Genomic DNA, 27,628 nt, shown 5'->3' on the forward strand with positions numbered 1-27,628 from the left:
CACTTTTCGATTCGCCTTGGATAGCGAAACCGTCCTTCTTCTAACGTTGTCTATTGTTTCCCTCATACCTATGTAAGAACTACCAACTACGTGCCTTTAGTCACGTAGGCACTCTTAAATGTAAACGAACCACAGAAACACGACGTACACGGTTTTTCTATTTTCAGCCGATCTCCAATCAAAGCTATTCTACGATATCACAATCGGCCTTTCCTGACAATCACATCTGCCCTCAGATGTGCTCATCATCGCCGCTCGCACTTACATCACTATCGTCAGCATTCCACCATTTCATGTGATCGGCTGCCGTGGAAGTTGTACGTGGCCCTTCGTGCTCCCCCTCTCGCTGCACTATGTATCGGTCATTTCGCAGGACTTTTATCACCCGGTACGGTCCAAGAAACTTCGGATGCAGCTTTAGCCCGGGACCCCTCTGCATCCTCTCGATTGCCACTAGATCTCCCGTCCTGTATGCTGTCGCCTTCTTGCGTCTCCTGTTATACGCCCGCTTGTTTCGGATTTGGATCTCCTCAATCCGTCTCTTTGCGTCCGCACGCAGCTGATCTCGTTCCTCTTGGAACACCGCGGCCTGTTCGTCCTCGATGCTACTGCTCCTCTTTCGCTCTTCCTCTATCTTCCTCTCCGTTGTTTGTTTACCCATTTCACTCTTGTCAGGGGCTTTGATCGTCGTGGCAGCATCGTGACATTTTCGTAGGCTCGGTTCGTACATGGAAGACGTTAACAACTTACCATCTACCGAGACTATGATCTCTTCTTTTTCGAAGGTCTTCACGTTCATCGTGTCCTCGACAATCCCATCGTCGTCCTCGTCATCCACATCCTCTGTATATCGAATCTTCGTATCGATATTATTGGAGGGATTCCGCGCGTGCGACTTCCCTTGTCTTTTCGTTCGCCTTGCACTCACTCTCTTCGAGTCTATCCGAAAACTTGAAACAACCCTCACACCCGCAACGCTATCCTTCTCAGTAAATTCGCAAATATCATCAACAACATCCTGTTGCTGTTGTTTAGCCAGATTCTTCCTCCTCGTGATGTTCGCTAAGTCCTCCTGCTGGCGGCAAGAATCCGACGAGGACACCATCTCGTGGTCCACTTTACCAATCACCACGTGTCTTGCCACTATTCTCCGTTCCTCCGACACTTGCTGCACAGCTGCCCGATACTTCTTCAAAACTTCTGCTAACTCTTCTTTATTTTCTTCCAATTGCGACAGTAGCTCAGTTCGTTCGCGACTAGCTACATTAACACGATCTTCTGCTTCGGAACGTTGCCGCAGTACTTCCTGCAACGAAGCCTGCGTCTCATTCGGTTCTTGCTCCAGTGCCTGTTTCGCTTTAACTGCAACTGCTCTAGCGCATTCTGCATCTTCTAACTGGTTCTTCAGCTGTCGTAAAGCTGCTTTACCCGTCGTGTCACCTTTCGATCTCTCCAGCATCGTTTGAGCGTCTCTTAGCAATGCTTTGGTTCTCTTCAAATCTCTTTTTAGCCTATGTTGCATGTCCTTAACGTGTGACAAATCTATCTCACTCGCCTGTGTCTCTACATCTATCATGAGGACTTCCGGACACTCATCGGGATTTTCGTCCTTTATTCTACTAATAAAAGATTTTCCCCCTTTTATACTTATTTCAACAGTGTCCAAAAAGTCTGCGCCAATAATAAGCGAATGTTGCATCACTGTGTCTGGAACTACGTGTATGGTTATACAGTACGACTCATTGTCTATAATAATGTTCGTCGAAAATTTCCCGAGCGTAAAATTCCTTCCGGAACCGACACCGCGAAATCCAACGATTTCCCGACTTAATCTGAACGCTCCGATTTTCACATGCTGATCTGCTCGCATTAGAGTCAGCTCACTACCGGTGTCTATCAACGCGCTCAATTCGAAATTTTCCATCTTAACATCCTTACCACGCCTTGTTTGTAACGACCGAAACACGCTGTAAACTTTTTTTGAGGGCTCACCCAGTGCCTTGTCGCATTTTGATGCGATGTGTCCGTACTCCCTACATTTGAAGCATTTAGGTCCTCTCGACTTGCTCGGACACTCCGCACACACGTGCTCCGCATCACCGCAATTGTAGCATCGCGCCTTCCTCGCATCTCCAGATCGACCGGGTTCCTTGTTCCTCTCGGTTTCGGACAGCTTCGCCACCGGCTTTACCCTGCTACTCTTCGGCTCCTCAAATTTCGTCCTCATCTCCATATCTCTTTTTATCGCTTCGTAGCGCCTGAAACGCTCTTTTAATTGCTCGATATTCCTGGCTCCGTATAGCACAGTCTTGTTCGCGACCTCGTCGGGAATGCCTTGAATAATGTAGTCTATCAAGGATTGCGTATCAACCCTTCCTTGTTTTGCAATCCCGCACATGTGATACATATATTGTTGCAGACTCTCATCTGCTTTCTTCTTTCTATGGGATAACTCGCCATGTATCTGTTGGTCGCTTACTACATTTTCAAACTCATTCCTCAACGCCTTTTTTAGCTTTGCCCAAAACTTCGCGCATCGCTCTTGTCGTACGAAGGCCTGAGCGGAGCCTGCGAGTAATTTCTTAGCATAGGCCACCATGTGGGCGTCTGACCAACCCCACACTTCTGCCATTTCCTCGAAGTCTTCCACCCACTGATTTACACTCAGCAGATCATCCCCGCTGAATTTCTCTAATGAGTCTTCCACGTCTTTAAGACTCAACATCGAACCGACGCATATACTTCTGCTGATACTCATCGCGGTCCTGATACACCGCTCGCGTGCCTCTCCTGTATTCTCGCGCGCCTTGTTTATCGTCCTCGCCTTCACTTTCGTCGGAGCTCCCTTCTTCCGACGATACATCGTCTCCTTCTAGGGCCGCCTGTAGCCGCGCGCGTAGTTCGGATTTTCTTCCCGTTACCTTCAACCCCAAGCTAACGAGACGCGCTCTCAGCTCTTTCGTCCTCAGCTTCTCGAGGTCTTCCTCTCCCTCTTGACTGCGTTCGGCTCTCTGCTTGCTTCTTAGATCTCGCTGGTTTGTTGATTCTTCGCCACGCTTCGAATCCTTAGGAGTAGATCGACCAGGTTTGCACGCTCTGTTCAACCTGGCAACCAGCACTGATCTCGCACCGGATATAGGCAGATTCATCTGTGCGAGCTTACTCCTCAGCTCCTCCAGCGTCAAATCCTCTTCACCCGACAATCGTTCGTCTTCAACGTTTGCCATTTTATTCTATTCTTTTCTACTCCCGCACAAATAGCTCCGTTAAGTCGTATCGTTTCTCTGTCTTATTCAATCCCGGACGAGCCCCCACTTGTAATATCGGAATATATTAATAATGGATTGAAAATACAGATATTAGTTAGACAGAGAAACGATGTTTGATTAACAGGAAAACTAAATGCAACGCTCGTATTTACAACAAATAACTTGACAACTATTTGGTAACTCTCTCTCTCTCTCTCTCTCTCTCTCACTAGCAACTCTAACACTCGACAACACTCGCAACTCAATTCTAACGACTCTATGCTTCGACGTCTCGATCAACTCTGATTCTCGCAACACGCACACTTTTCGATTCGCCTTGGATAGCGAAACCGTCCTTCTTCTAACGCGTTTTTATAACGCGATGGCGCTATCACTTTCTAAAAGCGTCGTCTTTACATTTCCGATGGCCACGGGCACATCCGACTGCCAGATATACAATGTATTATAAGAGTATCATTACCATACTTTTCATGAAAAGAGCAATTTTTCTTGATAACTATACTCTGTAACATAGATTGAAGTCGCTGATTTGATCCCTCTGATATCGTTGTCTTATGAGAGTCTCGCCTGGTCTTGATTGGTTCTGTTGACTCTTATCGTTGTGAAAAATCGATTCGTTGTGTACCTTTTTTGTATAGAGAATTATTTTGTGGTAGAATATAATGTTGTAATATTTGTGGTCTTTACATTACTAATTTTGTCACTGAGCCGCTCTTTGGCTCGTTGAGCGATTCATATTCCGCATATATTCCGTACTTGCTTCGCTTGGTACTTTTATAATTTTCGCAGTTACAATAAAAAATTTAATTCTTAACAGATTAAAGATTTAACCTCTTGCTTTATAGTGTACAATAATTTTTTTCTTTTTCTTTTTTTTTTTTTTTTTTTTTTGTATAGGTTATGTGATCCATAGTTTGAGTAACTAGTACATATATATATTTACGTGACAAGCTTTCATTTCAATCTATATTTAAGATTAATATTTTATCAGTTTCTGTTCGTAACAACATCGAAGTAGTCCATAAGTTTGAAGAGTATAATTAAGGAAGTTATGAAGCAAGAGGTTAAGAACAAATTCTGAAAGAGGTTATGTACAACTCAGTAGTACTGCTTTACATTACTTTGCGAATTACTTTTCAAGCATAAAAATAATTTAACAGCCACTTATAGTTACTTCCTTACCATTACATTCATTACATTCGTTTGATTTTGTAAACAAAATAACCACGCTGACCAGTCTCTTATTTAAAATAGAATTATTTTGTCATATATCCAACAGTTTACTTTCTCTTCGCTTTGTCTCGTATTACGACTTTATAACGGTGTTTCTTTAAACTTTAAACGATCGTAATAAATGTATTTACGGACGATGACTGATATCTGGTCTGTCTTAAAGTTTCAACTAATTAGTGCCCCGTTACTTTGGACGTTATGAAATGTTGTATAACCAATGACTTATCTTCTCTTTTGGTAGTTGCATAAGAGAAGACTGAGCCATTGAAACGCTCGAATAGATTAGCTGATTCGCTTAATGTATTTTTACTTCCGACGAGCTAAACACAAGAGCAGAAAGCACATAAGGAATAATACAGAAACGTCAAACGCATACAGAAATATATTTCGTAAAAGCATTAGTACGTAACATGTCTTTATAATTCTATTTATGTATAGTAAAATGGCTTGTTTCCATTTTCATGAATTATAACTGACATTTCAAGGCATTCATGTAGATATGTAACTCTCGTTAATTAATAATTTAACAATGCGTCATGAAACGTATCATTTTCGTTTCTTCCTTTGTTTCGTTATACACAGGAACGAATTTGTAAATAAAGATGTATAATCAACGATAACATATGACAGCGAGTATAATAACTGTCAGCAAAGGAAGAGGTCGGTAAAATGATTGTGGTTGATCTCAGTGTATCGGTAAATAAGCTTCGACAGACGTTGCCGGGGGACTCGGTGTCGGTGAAACCGCGTCGATGAAATGATTGTCAGTGATTTAAAGATAACCCAATTTATTGATCTGTCTCCCCTTCATGGCGTTGTACGTCTCTCTATAAAACATATTCTACCTCGGAGGGCTGAAAAATTTAACTTGGTCTCACTGGACTGGACTGTAAGTAAGAAAATTGAAATGCAAAATCCATGTGTGAGCGCAACGGTTTAGATGGAAAGTTCGATAGGACAATTATGTATATTAGCCTGAAAGAAAGCTCGTGGCTTCGCACGCAACACGTAATTTCCCTCGCTGAAATAATCCTATTACAACGATACGATTTAAAATTTTCCTTAACAGACCTCGCAATGTAATTCTTCATCTACAATTTTTTATTCGGCCTGAAACAAGAGACTTTCGAAGCCTTATAGAGTCTCGCGAATCTAAAAGTCAGGTTTCAACGTATTTTCGCGTCTTATTCTATAATACTGAAGACATTAAAGGTGTTAACGATTATTGTCTCACTATGTACGTACATCAAACGAGTACTTACGTAAGAGACGAATGGAAATGGAAACAGCCGAGAATAATTGAAGATAATTTGAATACGTTCCAGGCTATATTACAATTTCTCGTGAACCGTAATTGATTCGCAGAAGGGAATTGCTGCTTCTCACGACTAGCAAAGTGTTTCGCAAAAAAAAAAAAAGAAAAGAAAAATGGTATCGGAAGGATAGAAAAAAAGCGGTGGCCTACATCAAGCAATCTTCATGCCGATAATGCATTTATTATTCAGTTCGTTCATTCTCTATCGCGTAACAGACACTGGGATAACTGACAGAGCGAGCGTATAAATTTTGCATCTCTCAACCTGACTTCTCCCAATTCGTATACTTCCATCCTTCGTATACGTGACAATGAATCAGAAGAGTTTCATAGCAATATTGAACAACATACAGTCAACTACAACACCATTAGATACATCCACCATACAGTCAACTACAACACCATTAGATAACAGCAATACAATAGATTATAATTTTCTACGCGTCATTGATTCATCATCATCATTTTCCATTTTTTTAGCATATGTAAAAACGTATCTGACGTAATCTTACCTCGCTCTTTGAGTACAAAAATCCATTCAAATGAAACAAAGGGGAAAGAAATAAGAAAACAAACACTCACATACGAATCTTCATCACATAACTGTATGTACTCCTCGAGGTATAATTACTCAGACACGTTACAGCGTACCTTCTTTGTTCCCTGATGGCTGATGTTGATCGTTGACGTTTATAATGAAAGAATTTCGTCAACGGCGCCATCTGGATCCTTGTTGAAAAATTAAAATAGCCGCAACAGCACCATTAAGCTCATTACCCAGAGTAGCTCTTGTTGCTGAGTCGTGGAGGAATTCTTATCATCAACGACATAAACTATACCAGTTCCGGTAACGTTCTTCAGATGGTCCAGGCACTCGAACTCGCAACATCGCTCTCCAACACGGTATTTCTTGCATGTCTGTAGTAAAAAGAAATCGGTCAATTGTACAGATCAATCGTCACTCGACTGCTCGAGAATTCAGATCATCCAGAGAATAGAATAGAGACGTGGCAAAATGTAGTGCGATCATCGCAGTGGGAGGAAATAGGGGGATAGGGACCAAATGAATGAACGAGATGTTAAGGACAACTGACGATAAGTTCTTCTTTTGTCGAGAATTGCACGTTTGTGAATGGTTTGTGGGTGGTTAGGTGGAGAGAATTGAAGAGTTTGGAGGTGACTGGAAGAGTGTTTTGGGCAAGGTAGATTGCAGAATGGTTGCGGTAGCATTGTGTTAATTATGGGTTTGTACATGCAATCTTTGTATGTATCACTACATACAACATAACGTATATTTTTAATAATACATCAGAGTTTTAGTTATTTCATAGCTATGAATTTTATACTCTATAATCTTGACGTTTTATTTCACAGAAGCGTTTGAATATCCATAAAAATTAAATGAACCAATGTATTCATTATCTTATAGAGAAGATATATTATTTTTAATTATGTTCCAATTATTTATCATGATCCTGATTTCCTTATTCTGAAAATTTGAAAGAAAGTTTTGTAGTTTGATACTTTCAGCGACAAAGGGTCAATATTGCTTTAGTATATTTCGTCACATATACATGTATATCTATATGTCGGAGATGAAAGGACACCGGAACCTTTGGATAGCCCCGCAACATTGCAATCTAAAGTCTACTATAACTGTAACTAAACTATTGTAGTTATTCAATCCGATTGTAATTGTTCGAGATTAGTGACGGTGAGCTTTGGCTCGAGGTGACAGTCTGTCGCCCAACGTAGCCGCGGTCAAGGGATGAACGCTTTGCCTAACAAAGGTATGGAGTAATTCTATAGCTCTCCTTAAAAGAAAAATTCGTGGCGACACGCGACAGTAAACATTCCAACGGTTTCTGTCCCGTGGCTCGCCACACGCAGACCCTATTCTTCGAGTAAGATGATTGCCAGATGTCGATGCGTCTCCGCAGTACATGTTCGGCTAGCCCGAGGGCCCGTTATAAATCTTAAGGTTTAGTTAACTAAAGTCCTTCAAACAGACGAACAGTCTTTGTCCCAACTACGGGAAGATAGGGGAGACATATTTTTCAACGAGCGGCGTCTCCCACTAGCAACTTTCCCTCGAGGGCGGCTAGCATCTTTTTCTAACCACCGATATGGAGGTTGACCAATTAGCAGCAACGCCAATTTCCCTTACTTTCTGAACGAAGGCTTTTCTCGACGAATCCGATGATCTCGTGTCCTTAGACACACCCCATTATAGTTTTCCTCTGTGGCATCATCGGGACGGGACGGGCATTCTTTTATGCGCTCCCGTCGACCAAAGAGTAACGTTTTTACGCTCAGCAATTATTTTTACGAGTCAGACTTAGATTCAGCGAGAACGCCCATCTGTCATCCCGTTGGCCGCGGATTCGTTATTGAACCGGAGACCACTGTCACTAGTGTCGCGGACGTCTCACCGCCGTGGTAGATTGTCAAACCTGTGTTATTCATACCTGTGTCAATAAATCGTATCTTCGTTACACCGCAACGATGGCTACCTTCAATGAAGACTCCTCAAACACCGACAACCCTATCCCCAATGTCATTCCGACATATATATCCACCGAAAATGCGCTCCTGTAGACAAACGCTCGATTCGCGTCATAGCTTGTCGCATCTCAATCCGTTGGAAAAAGTTTTTCCTGTAGCATATTTTATTTTTACGAACCAACAAGGTCTTTGTTTATTTCCTTCTTTTTTTTGCTCCAATTCCCCCATTGTTTTTTCAAGGATAGTATTTCAGAGCCATTAGTCAAGTTCATTGTAACAATAAACGTACGTTTCGGAAACATTTTGTGCTGTGAAACAGAATACACTAAAGTTTGAAGGTCACATCGATTTTCGAAAGTTTATAAATGGAGGTGTATGACAGTATCACCAGCTGTTGCTGTCCAAGTAACTCCAACATCGAAATACTACAACGATTCCAATCGAAAACGCTAAGAGCCTTAATAGACGCACCTTGGTATGTTACCAACGAAACCATCCATCGCGACCTCAAGATACCTACAGTCAAAGAGGAAATAGCAAAATATAGCGACAGATATAGCAAAAGAGTCAAGAAACACCGAAACCCGCTAATCACTGGACTACTCGATACGACGGACCAGATTCGATTTCTTTTTACTACAGACATGCAAGAAATTCCGTCTTGGAAAGCGATGTTGCGAGTTCGAATGCCTGGACCATCTGAAGAACATTACCGGAACTGGTAAAGTTTATGTCGTTGATGATAATAATTCCTCCACGACTCAGCCACAAAAGCTACTCTGGGTGATGAGCTTAATGGTGCTGTTGCGGCTATTTTAATTTTTCAACAGGGATCCAGATGGCGCCGTTGACGAAATTCTTTCATTATAAACGTCAACGATCAACATCAGCCATCAGGGAACGAAGAAGGTACGCTGTAACGTGTCTGAGTAATTATACCTCGAGAAGTACATACAGTTATGTAATGAAGATTCGTATGTGAGTGTTTGTTTTCTTATTTCTTTTCCCTTTGTTTCATTTGAATGGATTTTTGTACTCAAAGAGCGAGGTAAGATTACGTCAGATACGTTTTTACATATGCTAAAAAAATGGAAAATGATGACGATGAATCAATGACACGTAGAAAATTATAATCTATTGTATTGCTGTTATCTAATGGTGTTGTAGTTGACTGTATGGTGGATGTATCTAATGGTGTTGTAGTTGACTGTATGTTGTTCAATATTGCTATGAAACTCTTCTGATTCATTGTCACTTATACGAAGGATGGAAGTATACGAATTGGGAGAAGTCAGGTTGAGAGATGCAAGATTTATACGCTCGTTCTGTCAGTTATCCCAGTGTCTGTTACGCGATAGAAAATGAACGATCTGAATAATAAATGCATTATCGGCATGAAGATTGCTTGATGTAGGCCACCGCTTTTTTCTATCCTTCCGATACCATTTTTCTTTTCTTTTTTTTTTTTTTTGCGAAACACTTTGCTAGTCGTGAGAAGCAGCAATTCCCTTCTGCGAATCAATTACGGTTCACGAGAAATTGTATTATAGCCTGGAACGTATTCAAATTATCTTCAATTATTCTCGGCTGTTTCCATTTCCATTCGTCTCTTACGTAAGTACTCGTTTGATGTACGTACATAGTGAGACAATAATCGTTAACACCTTTAATGTCTTCAGTATTATAGAATAAGACGCGAAAATACGTTGAAACCTGACTTTTAGATTCGCGAGACTCTATAAGGCTTCGAAAGTCTCTTGTTTCAGGCCGAATAAAAAATTGTAGATGAAGAATTACATTGCGAGGTCTGTTAAGGAAAATTTTAAATCGTATCGTTGTAATAGGATTATTTCAGCGAGGGAAATTACGTGTTGCGTGCGAAGCCACGAGCTTTCTTTCAGGCTAATATACATAATTGTCCTATCGAACTTTCCATCTAAACCGTTGCGCTCACACGTGGATTTTGCATTTCAATTTTCTTACTTACAGTCCAGTCCAGTGAGACCAAGTTAAATTTTTCAGCCCTCCGAGGTAGAATATGTTTTATAGAGAGACGTACAACACCATGAAGGGGAGACAGATCAATAAATTGGGTTATCTTTAAATCACTGACAATCATTTCATCGACGCGGTTTCACCGACACCGAGTCCCCCGGCAACGTCTGTCGAAGCTTATTTACCGATACACTGAGATCAACCACAATCATTTTACCGACCTCTTCCTTTGCTGACAGTTATTATACTCGCTGTCATATGTTATCGTTGATTATACATCTTTATTTACAAATTCGTTCCTGTGTATAACGAAACAAAGGAAGAAACGAAAATGATACGTTTCATGACGCATTGTTAAATTATTAATTAACGAGAGTTACATATTTACATGAATGCCTTGAAATGTCAGTTATAATTCATGAAAATGGAAACAAGCCATTTTACTATACATAAATAGAATTATAAAGACATGTTACGTACTAATGCTTTTACGAAATATATTTCTGTATACGTTTGACGTTTCTGTATTATTCCTTAAGTGCTTTCTGCTCTTGTGTTTAGCTCGTCGGAAGTAAAAATACGTTAAGCGAATCAGCTAATCTATTCGAGCGTTTCAATGGCTCAGTCTTCTCTTATGCAACTACCAAAAGAGAAGATAAGTCTTTGGTTATACAACATTTCATAACGTCCAAAGTAACGGGGCACTAATTAGTTGAAACTTTAAGACAGACCAGATATCAGTCATCGTCCGTAAATACATTTATTACGATCGTTTAAAGTTTAAAGAAACACCGTTATAAAGTCGTAATACGAGACAAAGCGAAGAGAAAGTAAACTGTTGGATATATGACAAAATAATTCTATTTTAAATAAGAGACTGGTCAGCGTGGTTATTTTGTTTACAAAATCAAACGAATTTAATGAATGTAATGGTAAGGAAGTAACTATAAGTGGCTGTTAAACTATTTTTATGCTTGAAAAGTAATTCGCAAAGTAATGTAAAGCAGTACTACTGAGTTGTACATAACCTCTTTCAGAATTTGTCCTTAACCTCTTGCTTCATAACTTCCTTAATTATACTCTTCAAACTTATGGACTACTTCGATGTTGTTACGAACAGAAACTGATAAAATATTAATCTCAAATATAGATTGAAATGAAAGCTTGTCACGTAATTATATATATGTACTAGTTACTCAAACTATGGATCACATAACCTATACAAAAAAAAAAAAAAAAAAAGAAAAAGAAAAAAATTATTGTACACTATAAAGCAAGAGGTTAAATCTTTAATCTGTTAAGAATTAAATTTTTTATTGTAACTACGAAAATTATAAAAGTACCAAGCGAAGCAAGTACGGAATATAGGGATATAGGAAGCGATGGGGAACAGCAAGTAACTCCAACATCGAAATACTACAACGATGCCAATCGAAAACGCTAAGAGCCTTAATAGACGCACCTTGGTATGTTACCAACGAAACCATCCATCGCGGCCTCAAGATACCTACAGTCAAAGAGGAAATAGCAAAATATAGCGACAGATATAGCAAAAGAGTCAAGAAACACCGAAACCCCCTAATCACTGGACTACTCGATACGACGGACCAGATTCGCAGGCTGAAGAGGCACTACCCGCTAGACCTAAACGTTAGATTCATTTAATTATCCAAATTAAGCATATGCACTTACTTATAATACTTATAAATTATACCTATCTATAATAAGTATTAACTTATTGTAAATAAACAGCCATGTCACTGCGCCACGCCAGAAAAATTACTGAAAATTCTCAACGCGAGAATTGATTGTAATTCCAACAAATAAATAAAAAAAAAAAAAAAAGCTGTTGCTGTCCCCAAGCGCCAAAATACGTTCTGACTACTATTTTATGTATCTCACAGAAGTATGTCTTCATTCATCATCTCCCATGCCATCCACCAACGTGTTCTTAACATGTTATCTCCTAGTAAAATATTGATGTTGAGTCAGATATCCAACTGAATAATCTTTTCGGTGTCTACTACAAGACATTTAAAACCAAGGCTCGTACACACGTGTGCTTATACGTCAGATGTAATACTTAACACGAAACCTGCTTATATTAATATTAAATTTATGCATAGTAGGATGTTCGACCTTTGTAAAAATGAAATTATAATACATACAGTTTCACCGTGGAAAAGTGAATCTTTCTAGCATGTCCACGCAAAGGCAGGGGAGGGGAGGACTGTGCATTTTTCACACAAATGTACAACTGTAGGGAAATAATTATCTCTGATTTTTCGGATGTTATGAATCGACAATATCGCATAACGGAATGCTGTGTTCTACGTATTCTATTTTTGTTACGAAAGTGGTACAAACGAAGTCCACATAAGAATAGTACAACAAAATCGGTTGAGGTTAGGTTATCGTGCAGATATCGCGGCTTTTGCATTGGAAATCACGCAACTGCCAGTCTCGTCGTTCCTTGTAAACGAAAGAAAGGTATTGTAATCGGTCGGAATTAACATAAAACTCGTCGCATGCGACCATATGGCCTGAATGTTGAATAAACGAGAGTAGAGCGCGAGCTATGTGATTCTAACCGTTTAGGCGGAAACTAATGATTGTAACCAGAGCCGAGATATATGCCAATATTACTTTGCTCGTGTAACGTCAATTCATATCAGAGACCAGGCCACACACCACGGACAGGATGGCACCCAGATGTCTGCATATCCTTGGCGCGCACCCTCAATAGTCTTAAGTGCCCACCAGGGGCCTTGGCATTTTTATAGTTAAGGTCCTTCGGACCAAGCGAGTATTTCCTGTCTTAAATTTCCCTTTACGTTTATTGTCTACCACGTGTTAGCTTAGAAAGTTGGTTTTCTCCACATCTGGTATGTTCCGTTGGCAACTTTCTCGCGAGGGCGGCTAAAACCCTTCCTGGTCTACCAACCGTCCTATTATCCAATCGGAGATGGTGTCTACTGCCCTCACTTCCTTAACCAAAATTGTCATCAACAAATCCGATAGTCCCGTGTCCTTAGACACACCCACCCCTAGCTTTCCTCAGACACAGTATCGTCAGTAAAACTTCACTTATTCTGTATCCTTAGAATAGTCAACATATCTATGTCGGTCTCTACTCTTATAAGTCGCGTACTTAATGTATTGTTGTAACTAAGTCTTACATAACGTGGTTGGAGTGAATTGTGATTTATGTTAACTCAGTGCGTGTTACATTGTGATTGCTGAATTCATAATAAAGGTTGATTAAAACCAAGTTAATAGTTGTGTTACGACTCAACTATATTTTATTTTCACCAACCAACCCAAAAATTACGTGACACTCGACAAAGCGTATAAGATGAGGAGAGAATCGCGATAAGGTAGAACAAGAGACAGATATTCTCTACGTAAAGCAAGTCTGTCAACTAGATTGAAATCCTATAGCTATAACTACAGTGAATCCATATTCTGGCGAATTGTCTTTTCACAAATGAAGCTTCTGAAGAACGGAATTGATACAATAACTACTGTTCATTCATAACTACTGTTGTAAGAATCTATATATTTGTCTATCTATATCTATATATATCGATCTATATATATTTGTCAGAATGTCATTTTATCAAAAAACCCATCCTCTGTAATCATAGTTTAACGAAGCATAATTAATAGAAGAGGTAGAGCGTTAAGTGGAGATGATTTAATCACAGTTAAGTAGATAAATCTCTATATTAGTCTCTTTAATTAAAATGTCCTACGTTTTATTTGCGTCATTTTTTTTCTTCATCCAATTTAAAATGTTTAAATAACAATAGCCTATACAATATAATTTTATGTAAAAAAATTGATTATACCATGTTTATTACAGATATTTAACATTTTTGTGTACATACAAAATTTAAATTATACCTCGCTTGAGAACAAAAATTCTATTTGTTTTCCTAACATGTACTAATAATTATTGAGCAAACTAGAAAAAGCTGGAGGAGATTACTTAGGAAGATTACTTAGCATCTTATATTCCTGGCAAGAGAAAATGAAAAATTCGTTTCTTCTCTTTGCTTCCCTGTTCCTTCTTTCCTCCTTTTTCCCTTTTTACATCGCTTTGTTTTACATCGCAATTTACATTTATTTGTAAAGTTTGAATCTCCTCGATATTGAAGATGTTGAAGCTGCAAGTATGTATTTCATTTTAATCCATTCGAGACCGAGACTTAATTGTAAGACGATACCTAGGTGTCGGTACGATCTGAATGTTTAGTTAGAATGATTCTGTGTTTTACTCTCTCCGGGGTATCCTTTTCATACTTTGATTTTAAATCGATGACAATCTTAAATAATATACCTCATATTTTTAAAATATAAAATTATATACTATGTTATTCTATAATGTATTATGTACAGTCATATATATATATGTCGGGTTAACATTAGGATTTAAGGCGCGTAACGATTCTTCGTTTGAATTAGCCATTGTTTTACAAAACAGAGAATATATTTACACGAATAAACAAGGTTTTACAAATATTATGAATAATGAATTTTGTAAATGATATGATTGATTAACAAATGATAAATTAAATTATTAATTAGATTAAAGAATAATAAGTTTTATCGAACAATAAAAGAAACGAATAATATATCTTACGATTTACTAATTTTAACGAATAATGAAAATTAACGATTGATAAATTTACAAATATTGAATTTAATTTACGCTATAAACAATGATCCGGGGTTCAAACGAATACACGGTCAACGGGAAAACTTTAAACAATTTTATAACACAAAAATACGTTTGCTGAATCACACGGAAAAATTACTCGATGTATCACTTTCCAAGGCGACCACACGAATGCCTCTCTGATTAAAATCTTTTTCGTAATACGACTGCATTTGTTTGTTATATTCTCGCTGGAAACATCGAGAAGGTTCCAATCGTTGTTGCTAGGCAATATCTGTCAAAAGTTTGTTATATACTCCTTGGTAACATCGAGAAAGATCCAAACGCCGATACTAGGCAATTTCTGTCTTCATCAAGCAAAACGTTTATCCCGTGACCGTGGCTACGTTCAGCGACCAGTTGTCACCTCGAACCCACTTTCGCTTTTCACAAATGTCAAACAATTACAGATGACAATTACTTAATTACAGTTATGATAAAATCTAGGCCAAAGCACTAAAAGGCCTCCTCAAAATTGCATAGGGAAGGCTCCGGTTTTTCATTTCATCTCCGACATATATATATATATATATATTGAAAAAAATATGAAATTAACATGATATATACATTACTACATAAGTTATATATAAAATATGTATATTATACCCTTGCCTACTGACTGATATGAATTTCTTTCGGTCTCGAATGCGTTAAAAGAGAGCGCAAAGAAGTCGAAATTACTTATTGTAATTAGTAAAACGACCTGAGAGGCAGACAGATACAAGAAAGAAGGAATATTATATTAGCTGCATTATCATGTTTTTGCTCTCTTTAAGTCTTTCATCGAGACAGACAATCTACAGGTATTAATCGACCAATTTCTCCAAGCCGATAACTTCGAATTGATGTTTATATATAAGAAGTGTTATGTGTTAATCTGTCTAAATGTTTAAAAGGTGTTATAAATTAAATGTTGTTAAACGATACGTAAGTGCCTTTTGATCGTAAATTTTACTATCGAGGGGTCTTTTATGTATGCGTAATCATTGTGAATTATAACAATTTATGTGATCGATATTAAAGGTGTTTAAAAGCATGTATTTTTTTCTATATTATTATTCTCCTATATTATTATCCTATATTATTATAGCATTCCTATATTATTATAATATCCAATTACATGTTGATACACAAGATATACAGATTATTATTTATAACGTTTTGGTTTTCTTAATTGAGTCATTCATGTAGTACAAATGATAAGAAATTAGTAATAATTCACAGAAAAAGGATATCGTAGTAGAAATATTATAAAAAAACATTTTCTGTTTTAGTGTAGAGTTACTCCTTCTTACAGACAGTGTCGTACAAATCTGTACGTCTCTGAGAAAATGTAGGTATCTGAGCCCTTACTTCCTCAACAACTTTTAGATCTGATAGAAAAAAGAAACATACGAAGTAATAAGTAATGCTTACTAATAAATTCAACAAATACAGAGGAAGATGGCTAAATCGATAAATTAACGAGACTAAAAATTAATTACATCATGGATCTCTCGCTTTTAATTTTAAGCTGTAAATTACCGATATCGGTGACTGCCATATTCTCTTGAGTTTCCAAATCGTAAAGAATCTTTCCCCAGGGATTGGTCAACTGTGTATGTCCCCATGCGACGTAACTTGCTTAAGGAACACGAGCCGGTGATATGCAGGCAACGTATAATTGATTATCATTCGCTCTGAAACGCTGAAGTAATGACCAGTGCAGTGGTCCAGTGGTCATATTGAATGCCGCTGGATATATCAGCATTTGGCAACCTAACTCAGAGAAGCAGGAAATATGAAGCCACCGAATACCAATTAACTTCGTAGTTGCACGGTTCACATTCCATCATTTCTGAATATGCGAGGACAGTCCTCTTATTGTGCTTTTAATTCTTTTATTTGTTTCATTTTCAGCAAATATACTGGTTTTTTAAATTAAGCTTCTTTTTATACAGAGTTACAGATTATATTAATTTTATATAGAATATATTTAAGAAAGATATTTAATTTTTTGCTAGTTAAGTATTGATCGATTCAGTTACTGTACCTTTGTTCCGATAAATGCGTGCCATTTCCTCGAATCTAATATCATAGCAAATGCCAATACCTATTTTGCAGCCCTCCACATCGAACGTCGTTAGGGAGTTACCAGGACTGAGTGAATCACTCTCTCGAAAAGTAATCTTATTAGGAATGTCGATGTCGAATAGATGTACCTAATAACATAAAAATGTAGTCGCTAATTCTATTGCTGCAACTTTTGTAATTTAATATCAAAGTTACCAACTCCTAAACTTCAATTACTTTTTATTTAATAACTGACAGCGTTTTTATCACTTTCTTTTATTAAAAAATCTTATCATTTAATCATGTTTAAAAAGGAGAAAAAATAAGTATAATAATATTTTAAGTATGTGAAAAATTTATACAACAACAAACACATTACAACAAAAATGGGCGTTTCCCGTATCATAACGTATTTTATAAACCGTAAATTATAGAATTGGTTATAGTATACGTATGTACATATGTATATTCCTAAATTATTCCTAGATAGAGTCACTTTCTTCACCCCAATATTTTCAAATTCAAAGCCATAAAGGAATATATTACTTACCTTTCGGTGTTTTGCTATCAACGTTCCATCGGGACCCCAAATAGTACAGGTATTGTACAATTTATCGCCCTCTATTTCAGGCATCGTACCACCAACTACATAGATGTTGTTTTCTTTAGCTGCGTTCGATGAAGCAACGCTCGTTTCATCATCAGGAATACTCTCGGCGTATTTTGGAAAGTACTCTGCATTGCAATATTTCAATTAATGAAAAATAACTGTCTTTTGTTCCAACCATAAATTAAATTGAAATGTTTGTCAGTTTTTTATTTTTTAAATTATTAAAATAACTAAGTTTTATATTTCGACTTAATTAAATATGCAATTACTTAGCTAATAGTATATATAATAAATTGTTTCTACAGGTTCAAAATGAAAAATGAATATTTAGAAATATTTAATTACGACAATGCTATTTGTGTTAGCATCAGTGGCTTGTTACTCAACGACTTTGCTAGTACCTTTTGAAACATAAAGTTAGTTTTCAATTAACACTTATACTAGAGGCGGAATTATAAATGCAAAATAATTGATAATACTAATTTATAACTACCTAATTATTAGTATCTTAAAAAATATATTTATACAAAAATCACGATAATCATGAAAATGGGGAAATCCTATATTCCCGAATCAACTCACAATTTATTTTGTATATTAATTAGATTCCGCGCTCATCAGTACGTACTCACTGGCGACATCGAGAAAATGTATCGGCAATTCCTCGTACGACCAGAGGATCGGAAATATCAAAGGATATTATGGCGCAGCGCGAGTGGAGAAACAGAAACATATGAGCTTAACACCGTAATACTCTTATCATAGAAATAGAAGCAGTCCTCAATTCCCGCCCGCTAACTCCTATCTCCACCGATCCAAATGATCTCCTAGCCCTCACTCCCGGACATTTCCTCATTGGCGATTCATTAATGTGCTTACGTGGTCGAGATTTCAGAGACATTCCATCGAACCGACTCTCCAAATGGCAGCATATCCAACAGCTTAAACAACATTTTTGGAACCGCTGGCATAAGGAGTATTTGAACGAGCTAACCAACCGCAATAAATGGAGCAAGGGTGGACACGGCATCCAAAAGGGCACAATCGTCATCCTCAGAGAGGACAACGTTCCCTCCATGCATTGGCCTCTGGGCCGAGTTATCAAGGTTCATCCAGGCGCCGATGGTGTCATCCGGACAGCTACAGTTCAGACGGCAAAGAGCATTTTGGATCGGGGCGTCAAAAGGCTTGTCCCACTGCCAATTCAACCCGATCTCGAGAAACCCGAACAACTAGCCACCGAGACGAAATAAGATGGGAACTTCAACCACACCTCCCTAGTTTGATCGGTACCCTCTCAACGGGGGGAGAATGTTACGCCATGCGGCTTACCATAGGTCATATTCTTAACTATCGATCGCGCCACTATAATGTCGCAGACGGATCGTCGCGTCTGCCCGGCAAACAAACATTGTAGTGGCAAGCGCGTGGTTCATTAAGCAGGGCGACTTCCAGAAACGTCGACTCGTGGCCCGTATTTTACCTCGCAGTAAAAGAATGTGGCGTGATCCGAACGTAGTGGGGGTCGCCTTCCAGAAGAAACGAAAAAAATCGAAAGGCGTTCAGAACTTTTCGAGAAGTCGAACCGTCAACACATGTGGTATGTCGCGCATTACTTATCAACCAAAACGCAGTTACATTTTTTTTGTTCCTTTTATATCTTTCTAGTTAATAAGTTGTTGAAATAAACATTAATTTATTTGTGTTAATTCTGTGGAATTTCATTGAACTACCCTTATTATCATAATCGAAATAAGGGGATCGATCAGTTCGTGGCGTCGATTATTTAATCGTAAGGGGAACTTACAACTCTCGTTGACGTGCTATCTCGCGATCGCGTCTCTCCGCGAACGGTCGAAACAAAATGATTCACTAAAAACTGTCCTGAATTCCTAAGAATTTATTTACCGCAAAACTGACAAAGTGTTTATTTAAAAAATGAGGTTGAAGGTAGTCCTTTTCTTTCATTTCATTCATTTTCATTTTCTTTCTTAAGTATGGCTAACACAATATCTAATCAATTAAAATTTTATATTTTCACGTGAAAAGTTTCTTTAGATAATTATTATCAACATGATGACTAACTCTTACGGATTAATACGTGTCTGTAGGGCAATCCGGTGGACTTGATCGGCTTTTTACTTCGAAAGTTGAGTAATCGGTGTCGCTTTCTTACGCATCTTTGAACTGCATAAATGTTTTAAAATTGTTTGATCCAGAATGTACCACACCGGACAATCAAGAAGGCAGGTGCCTTGACTACAGAAAATGTAAACCTCTGCAAGAAATATGGCAGATACAGTACCGTACAGCCACCGATTTTTATAGACGATCAGTGTGCAGATACCAGGGCAATGTTACGATCGTTTGCTGTCCGAACGATCCAAACAAAGAGAAGAGAGAAATTTTAATAAAAACTGTGTATAAGTATAAGGCTTTGCGACCACCATACCGTGGTTTTAGCAACGTCTCTCATACCAGGGTGGTCGATGGTAAACCAGCTGAACTTGGTACGTTTTATGTCTTTCTTTCCGATTAATAATAAGCCATTTACTGCAAATAATGAACTTTAAAGGCATTAAACAGCACATCAATGTACATTTCAATTAGACTAAATAATAATGCTATGATTTTATCGGTAGTAACTTTACTTATTAACTTGAATTATTTCTTTCTTTTACTTCATGTTAGGAAGAGTATCTTTTTGCATGAAATAAAAAATTGATATAGGAGTAATAATATGGATAGAGATCAAAAACTGTTAGGGCAGAAATTACACGTTTGAACTTTATAGTTCAGTATAGTTCAAATAGAAATTATATAGAATTATTTAATAATTTGTATTCCACTGGAATAAAAATTTAATTTCTGTCTTTATCAAATCTCTATTTCAGAGTATTTGTACGTATGTACTTATCGTCTGCTGTATGATCGAATATCGAATAGATAATAATCGTTGTTACTCGTTATGTGAGAAAAAATTATGTATATTCACAACTATGACTATTGCATTTTAGGCGCTTGGCCATGGATCGCTGCATTAGGTTTTCGTAATCCCCGAAACCCAGACAAACCACTATGGAAGTGCCGAGGTTCCCTGATATCGGCTAGGCATGTTTTGACCGTAGCACATTGTGCACATATGGATGGAATAGAAAACATACACAATCATAATATTGCCATTCTTAGATTGGTGGAGGAGGTGCCATTTTCGAGTAACTCCTCAATATATATATATATATATATATATATATATATGCTATTGAGTATTACTGAAGTATCATATCCTGAAATTTCTTACTGTACATATATATTGTGTCATAAAGCGTGTACAATTCTTTCTCATACTTTTCGTCATTCGTTTCCTGCATTTTCATTTATTTTTTTATTTTTCAGTGTACGTATATCCCATTTGTACGAAAGAGCCCCTACGAAAGAGCAACTTCGTCGGCTATAACCTCCTTGTTGCTGGATGGAGAGCGTTAAGATATAGTAAGTGATATCAATTTTATAATAAAATTAAACAGTTCCAGTCTTAAATATCTTTCTTATTTTCTTCGTAGGACGACCACGACGTAATGCATTAATGGAAGTACAAATGCCAGTGATTAAGAACGCCGAATGCAAAATAGCTTATTCCAAATTTCCTAATGCACCTGATATCACTGATGGTATAATATGCGCCGAACATGCTCAGGGTGGAGAGGATTCTTGTACGGTAATTAAGTTACAGAGTTACTACAAACTATACGGTATCTGAAGACACGTCAATTCGAATTAACATCAAATCGACGTCTTAAACATTAGAAATAATAGATAAACACAATTTAATAGTTTTGCCCACTTCTCACACCTCATTATGGTATTTAATCTAATTTCCTTCTAATCTTAGTTTTGCTCAAAATACATATAACATGTACATTATAAATTGGAGTATTTCTATACACAAATCAATAGAAGATTATTACTGTATATAAGTATAATTTCAATACAATTCGATCGATATATTTCAGTATCTTTGATTAAAAATTTAACGATCCTTTCAGGCTGACCGCGGCGGACCACTGCTGATACAACATGAATTAACCTCGTATTTAATAGGTATTGTGTCTTACGCTTATAAGTGCGGCACAGCTGGCTTTCCCAGCGTTTACACTAGGGTCACATCGTACCTTGACTTCATTCTCCAAGCGATGCAATAATATGATATTACTGTTCCATAAATATCATTGTGTAAAAAACGTAAAGTTGGATTTTCTTATTGTGGAGATAAGAAACAGCTCAAATTTACATTGTTTTGTACGTTACAAATTATAGGCTTAAAATGTACGAAATGTAACTTTGAAACGACACTAATTTTTTACGCACGATAAACCTCCACGACTTAGGTATGTAAAGATGATAAACGTATATTAATTCTATTAATTTGGTAATAATAAACCAACTTTCTGAGAAGTTCTGTAAATTTCGTTTCTGTTGTATCAAGAGAATAATGGAATATTCCACCTAGATCGTATACTTCTTCTATGTACATACAAAATTTTCCGGCTAATCTAAAACACTTCATAAGATAGAGAGCTTCTGGAGATTCGGACACAGAGAGTGCATAAAATACAAGATAAGTCTCGTGTCTTTCAAAATTATTTTTTATTCGCTAAAAACGTCCTGTGTACTCATGCAATCACATGCAACCTCGAAACTTCGCTTATTTTTTATCACTTTCCAATTCAATACACTGTTTCTGCATTTTTGACTATATGTAAGAGAAATTTTCATTCAGCCAAAAGTGTACTTACAGATTATAGATTCCTATACGACTCTCGGTAAAAATTTATCCGCACTCCAGATAGTTAAAACTTCTGTCGACCGTATTGATCCATCTGCACTCTTCGTATGACGTCAATATCTGTTCAGTGCTGCTGCGCAGGTTTCATTGTGTTACGTCAATTCGTTTGTGACCGTTGCGCGAGTAATGGCGCTTTTCAATGGCGATTTGCAGGAAAACAGTGCATGATGCTGTGATTCGTTTCTTGTGGTCGCAGGTTATGTTTGATGCCTATATTTATCAAAGATTTAATGCACATTATGGAGAAAGTGTTTTGTCACGAAGTGTGTTTGAATGGGCACAAAAGTTCAAAGAAGATCGCACAAGTGTTATGAAAAAACAGCTGGACGCCCGTCCACATCCACGATGACAACATTGAACGTGCTCATGAACTTATGCTCTATGGAATAGACGAGTGACACTGGATAATGTGGCAAATCATTTGCAAATCAGCCACGGCTCTGCTTATGCAATAGTGCACGACAGATTTGGGTTTTAAAAAGTTTGTGCGAGATGGATGCCGAGAAAGCTGATGAAAAGGTGAAGACGACGATGCATTCGTGGTTCGCAGCTCAGCCCAAAACATTTTTTAACGAGAAAATACGAAGGTCCTTCAGCAAATGGACAAAGTGTATACAGAAATTGAGTGATTATGTCAAAAAATGATGTATGTCTTTTTTGACAATTGCTTAAAATAAATTCTACACCGACAGAGCGGGTAACTTTTTACTCACCCTCGTAAGACACTTAAATTTCCAATCTATTATGATGAATAAAAGAGCTTATACTATTAAATCTAATTGTATTTTGTTGCATGAGAGTACACGTGTATGTGATGTACGTTACCTTTATATCCCCTTGAACGCTTCAATATTGCTCATATATACTATATTTTGTACAGCTTCTATAAAATTTTGTATGTTTGTTTAGGCTGTTAATCTAGAGGCTGGAGTACAAAGAAGTGGCACAATGATGTGGGCTGATGACATTTATAATTATCAAGGAATCACCCCTACATTCGCTCAGGTATATATCGTTGACTATAATGTATTTAACATATATGATTGTTAGAATATTAATAATTAATCTTTATTTCTATCAGAATTTTAATGAAACTGTCCCTTGGGAAGGAAGAACTGATACCTTGATATCACGGTTTGTACATCCTATATATACGACAAATTTTAGAACATTATATAACGAAGAACCAGATCGCCGTGGCCATGTGATGTGAATAAAAGGACTTGAATTTGATGATATTTTTGTAACGTTAGATAACATAACTAAGTATCTTCACAGTAAGATAGGATGACATGGTTTACATGATCTTAATGTTGTTCACTTGAGTGATGATATTATAAGGAAAAGTGTAATATCACAGGTAGGATGATTCATAATTTAGAACTACTATCTCATGTATGTATTAAAAATTAAAGAAATATATTAAATTTTATAGGATATTTATGTTTAGTAACCAGTAATTCAGAGATTGGTATTCATGGTTACTATAACGAGGCTGTAGAAACGCACCCTTTCTTCTTTGCAAATGGTCCTGTATTTATGTCTAAGCCGAAACTGGAACCTCTGAATAATTTAGATTTATTCTTGTTATTTTCTAAAATACTTATCTACAGTATACCATAAGGAATGATACCGTATCGCACCTAATCAAGTGCCTTAAGAAACATCAACAGGATATCACAGTAATCCCTTATCGACTGATATGTAAGTAAAAGTTATGTGTCATTGTTATACACAGTTATGTGTTAGTGTTATACACAGTTATTTATCATTTTCTATTAATTCAGTTGTAGCCATTACAATATCTATGACACTGGTAGTAATTATGAGAACAATAACGATGTTCTATAAGAGGAAATTATGATTAGGAACAAAAACTTACAGGTAAGTCAATGTATATGTTATTTGCCATTTGAAAAGAAAGTTACTAACTTAGAATTTTTTGATAAATAATAATTGTGCAAAATATATTGGATTTCAAATTTGTCAAAAATTGAAATTTAAGAAGCATTGTAATAATATAACATTAATATTTTGATTTTTCAGGAGATATCATGCGGTGGATGGATAATATGTAAAAAATATTAAGCAGTATATGAATTTTCATATTGCGTAGAGATAACAAAATGAATTTTAAAAAATGTCGACATGGTAATAAGAAATAGCATCATGACAAAGAATATATAAAGACAGTTTCATTTTTTATAAATAAAAATTTGTTGTTCCAGATTTTGAAATATAGTGAAACGTTTAATTAGTATCTTAATATCTTTAAATAATTATTATTTTAGAATCAATTGTAATTGTATCATACGTACTTTTGAATTCGTGCAAGAACATATGTAATTTTGAAGTAGTTATTATTAGGAAATTGTTAGACGCGAACAGTATGCGAAAAGTTAGTATGCAGTGTAATAATTATCAATCAAAACACAAGAATTAAATTCTTGAGGAAAAAATTTCCGGAATTTCTTATTTACACGATTATAAAGAAATCCATAATAAGAAGGAGCTGCTTTCTAATACTTCTCTTCCTTGTAATGCCTATGTTAATGATAACGAGGTTCGACTTTTTGTTTTTAGAGGGATACTGGAAAATTTGAAAGTACAGTACCATTGGGAAGAAAATCACGATATTGAAAACGATATTTGCAAGTAAATTTCCAAAAAATCTGTTTTCAAATTTTCGCTTTCTATTTCACATTAAAAGAAAGGGCTGCCTTCTTTCTCTGCAAGACAAAACAAACATTCTGAATCTCGTATCAATGAATGATGTCAATAAGTTATTTTTCTTTTCAGATTGAACAATATTCCAGATTTATTCATAATTTCATACTACGCGAAGAATAGACTTTCATAGGTATATAAAGGAAATATTAAGTATAGGAAAACTCTTTTTCGTTGTAGGTGACATATGCTTCACGGTTGAACACATGTATTTTTGAACACATATAAATGAAAAAGTACTCTTATGGAGAAAAAGAATTGATACCTTCGATTGACATTAGATAATGTATATAAACTTATGAACAATCACTATCGGTTTGTATTTTAGGTGCACACGCAGATTTGTTGGAGTTCTTATAAAATGTACATCCTGTACGAACGTTTTATTCTTCCAAATTTTACGATACTATGTCTCATATAATAACTATATGGATTAAACGTAATATAAATGATCCGAAAATAGACTCGAACGACATTAATTGTCTTTCTATTTATACCAATATCGAAAATACAAGTAAAGCCGGAGCAATAGTATGCAAGAATGGACTATTTATTATTTTAAACCAAATCATAGCATATTCAGAATGCACAGTATTATCATGAAATGTAAATGAATCAGTTGTAAACGAACGATTTTACTGTAAAATCGTTGCCTCCTTTTTTTCATCTGAAATATAGCAGCAATGAGTACATTCTTTTAATATATAATAAAACGAGATATCTTTATAAAGTTACATATGTCATCACTGGTAACTGTTATCTCGTATGACACCAAATATACCGTTAGTATGGAATGATATTTTTATGAAGATATACTTTAATGATAGATTTTATGAATGAAACGTTATATAAGAAAAATTATCTCTTGTCATTCTATGAAGTGTAGTAGCTAACGAAGATTAATTTTACGAAGTATTGGAGCAAAAGAGAATTAAAAAATTAAAAAGATCTAAATAAGATTGTTCGTGTGGCTTAATTATCTCAATTCTGGTACACCACTTGTTACATTCTAACTAATTAGCGCTAAACAATAACTTGCAAATATTAAAGATATTAACACCTTAATATTAACACCTAAAGGTTTTCAGGAAATTTTATAATATTTGATTATTGTATATCTAGTCATTGATTGATAAAATTTCTTGTATAAGCATAGATCGAGGTTGACGTCATACGCAGATTGCATATCATTGACAGGTATCGTTTTAATTTATTTTATGGCTAGAATCATTTGAATATTATACGAATAATTATTTCCATTCGAACGATTAATAGATCACGTACCTATAAAAGATATATTATGAAAAAGACGTGACGAAACAAAAAAATATTGGAAATTCCGTTGTCTGTTGATTTTTATTTCCATGTAATTACATATGAAATGGGTAATTCATTAACATCTCCTCGAATCGAATATAATTCGTTACACTTCACAACGATTCAAATAATGGACGGGAAATATATAATAAGTTTCCTGTCCTTGCGTTAAAATAGTACTGTACAAATCAGATGATACAGGAAATACCCAAAAAACCCAATTACATCCACATTGCATGACAGCACACTTGCAATGGATTTTTGTGATTTCAATGTCACAGACAATGACACAACTAATCAGAACACGTTCGAGGCTATAGACATTGAAATTACCGCGTGTTTAATACGTTTAAAGCATAAATCTAAATTTCACGCGATTATTTCTTTGTACATTGTGAAACTCTTAAATTATCTTAATCGAATAAATAATCCTAATGTAATAAAACATCTTGAAATAGACCTAGATATCTGAAACAGAAACTCGAAGGATAAGAAATCCTAAAAGGTACTAATCCTAAAATAACAAACTCCTAAATAATAAACAAGTGATAAAACCTGTTATAAATAATAAACCTTACCTGGAACAATCAAATCCTAACTAATCGAAAATAAAATAAGGCAAGCAATTCTTAATCTTTCAAGTAATTTTTCCGAAAACACAGAAAGATAGAGAAATTAAAAAGACGCAGCACAAATTGCAGCACAATGAAAGTTTCAGAGCGATGAATACGATCGTATTAAACTAAATAATTTTCAAAAGTGAAATTACACTGAAACGTATATCGATGATATTTGTCATTTCTACGATCTGTTTCGCTTGATCGTGCTTCTTTTCTGATGTAAATTCAATTTATGATACGAACTAAGTTTCCTTTATTATTATTAGTCCTGCGTCTTTTTAATTCGTCACTTCTTTTATTTCAGAACAATGACGGGCTCCAAGATGCTGTTCGGATGTTTGGCGTTAATTGCTTTTCTGCATCCATTAGTTCACGTTTGTACTTCGAGTAGTACAGCTCAAGGTTTGTACTTCGAGTTG

At 36.3% G+C, this 27,628-nt stretch overlaps 1 protein-coding gene and 1 long non-coding RNA gene across 4 annotated transcripts; one reads left to right on the forward strand and one right to left on the reverse strand.

Moving 5' to 3' along the window:
* Nucleotides 1-14,128: 14,128 nt before the first annotated feature.
* LOC143304303 (uncharacterized) lies at nucleotides 14,129-17,327 on the reverse strand. The gene is made up of 2 exons (XR_013061033.1): nucleotides 16,562-17,327; nucleotides 14,129-16,410 (listed from the first exon to the last, which is right to left on the reverse strand). It is a non-coding gene; the product is annotated as an uncharacterized LOC143304303 (long non-coding RNA).
* A 3,609-nt stretch (nucleotides 17,328-20,936) lies between these two features.
* LOC143304312 (venom serine protease Bi-VSP-like) lies at nucleotides 20,937-26,231 on the forward strand. Of its 3 annotated transcripts, none has more exons than XM_076626767.1 (8): nucleotides 20,937-21,191; nucleotides 21,263-21,417; nucleotides 21,746-23,242; nucleotides 23,455-23,550; nucleotides 23,627-23,905; nucleotides 23,981-24,249; nucleotides 24,333-24,429; nucleotides 24,592-26,231. In XM_076626767.1, the coding sequence occupies exons 2-3, from the start codon at nucleotides 21,286-21,288 to the stop codon at nucleotides 21,899-21,901; spliced, it is 288 nt and encodes a 95-aa protein (XP_076482882.1). In that variant the 5' UTR covers nucleotides 20,937-21,191; nucleotides 21,263-21,285; the 3' UTR covers nucleotides 21,902-23,242; nucleotides 23,455-23,550; nucleotides 23,627-23,905; nucleotides 23,981-24,249; nucleotides 24,333-24,429; nucleotides 24,592-26,231. The 3 variants fall into 3 exon arrangements, with proteins under 3 accessions (XP_076482882.1, XP_076482881.1, XP_076482880.1); XM_076626766.1 differs by having other exon boundaries at nucleotides 21,746-22,087; nucleotides 22,210-23,550; XM_076626765.1 differs by having other exon boundaries at nucleotides 21,746-23,550.
* Nucleotides 26,232-27,628: the final 1,397 nt, after the last annotated feature.

Source organism: Bombus vancouverensis, unplaced genomic scaffold (assembly GCF_051014615.1).
Source record: "Bombus vancouverensis nearcticus unplaced genomic scaffold, iyBomVanc1_principal scaffold0030, whole genome shotgun sequence".
NCBI lineage: Eukaryota > Metazoa > Arthropoda > Insecta > Hymenoptera > Apidae > Bombus > Bombus vancouverensis.

Excerpts from the sequence above, each read along its gene's own strand:
- LOC143304312 (XM_076626765.1), top strand. The coding sequence starts at position 21,286 with ATGGAAGTACAAATGCCAGTGATTAAGAACGCCGAATGCAAAATAGCT. Across the intron at positions 21,418-21,745 it reads GTGGAGAGGATTCTTGTACG|GCTGACCGCGGCGGACCACT; the intron begins GTAATTAAGTTA and ends CGATCCTTTCAG.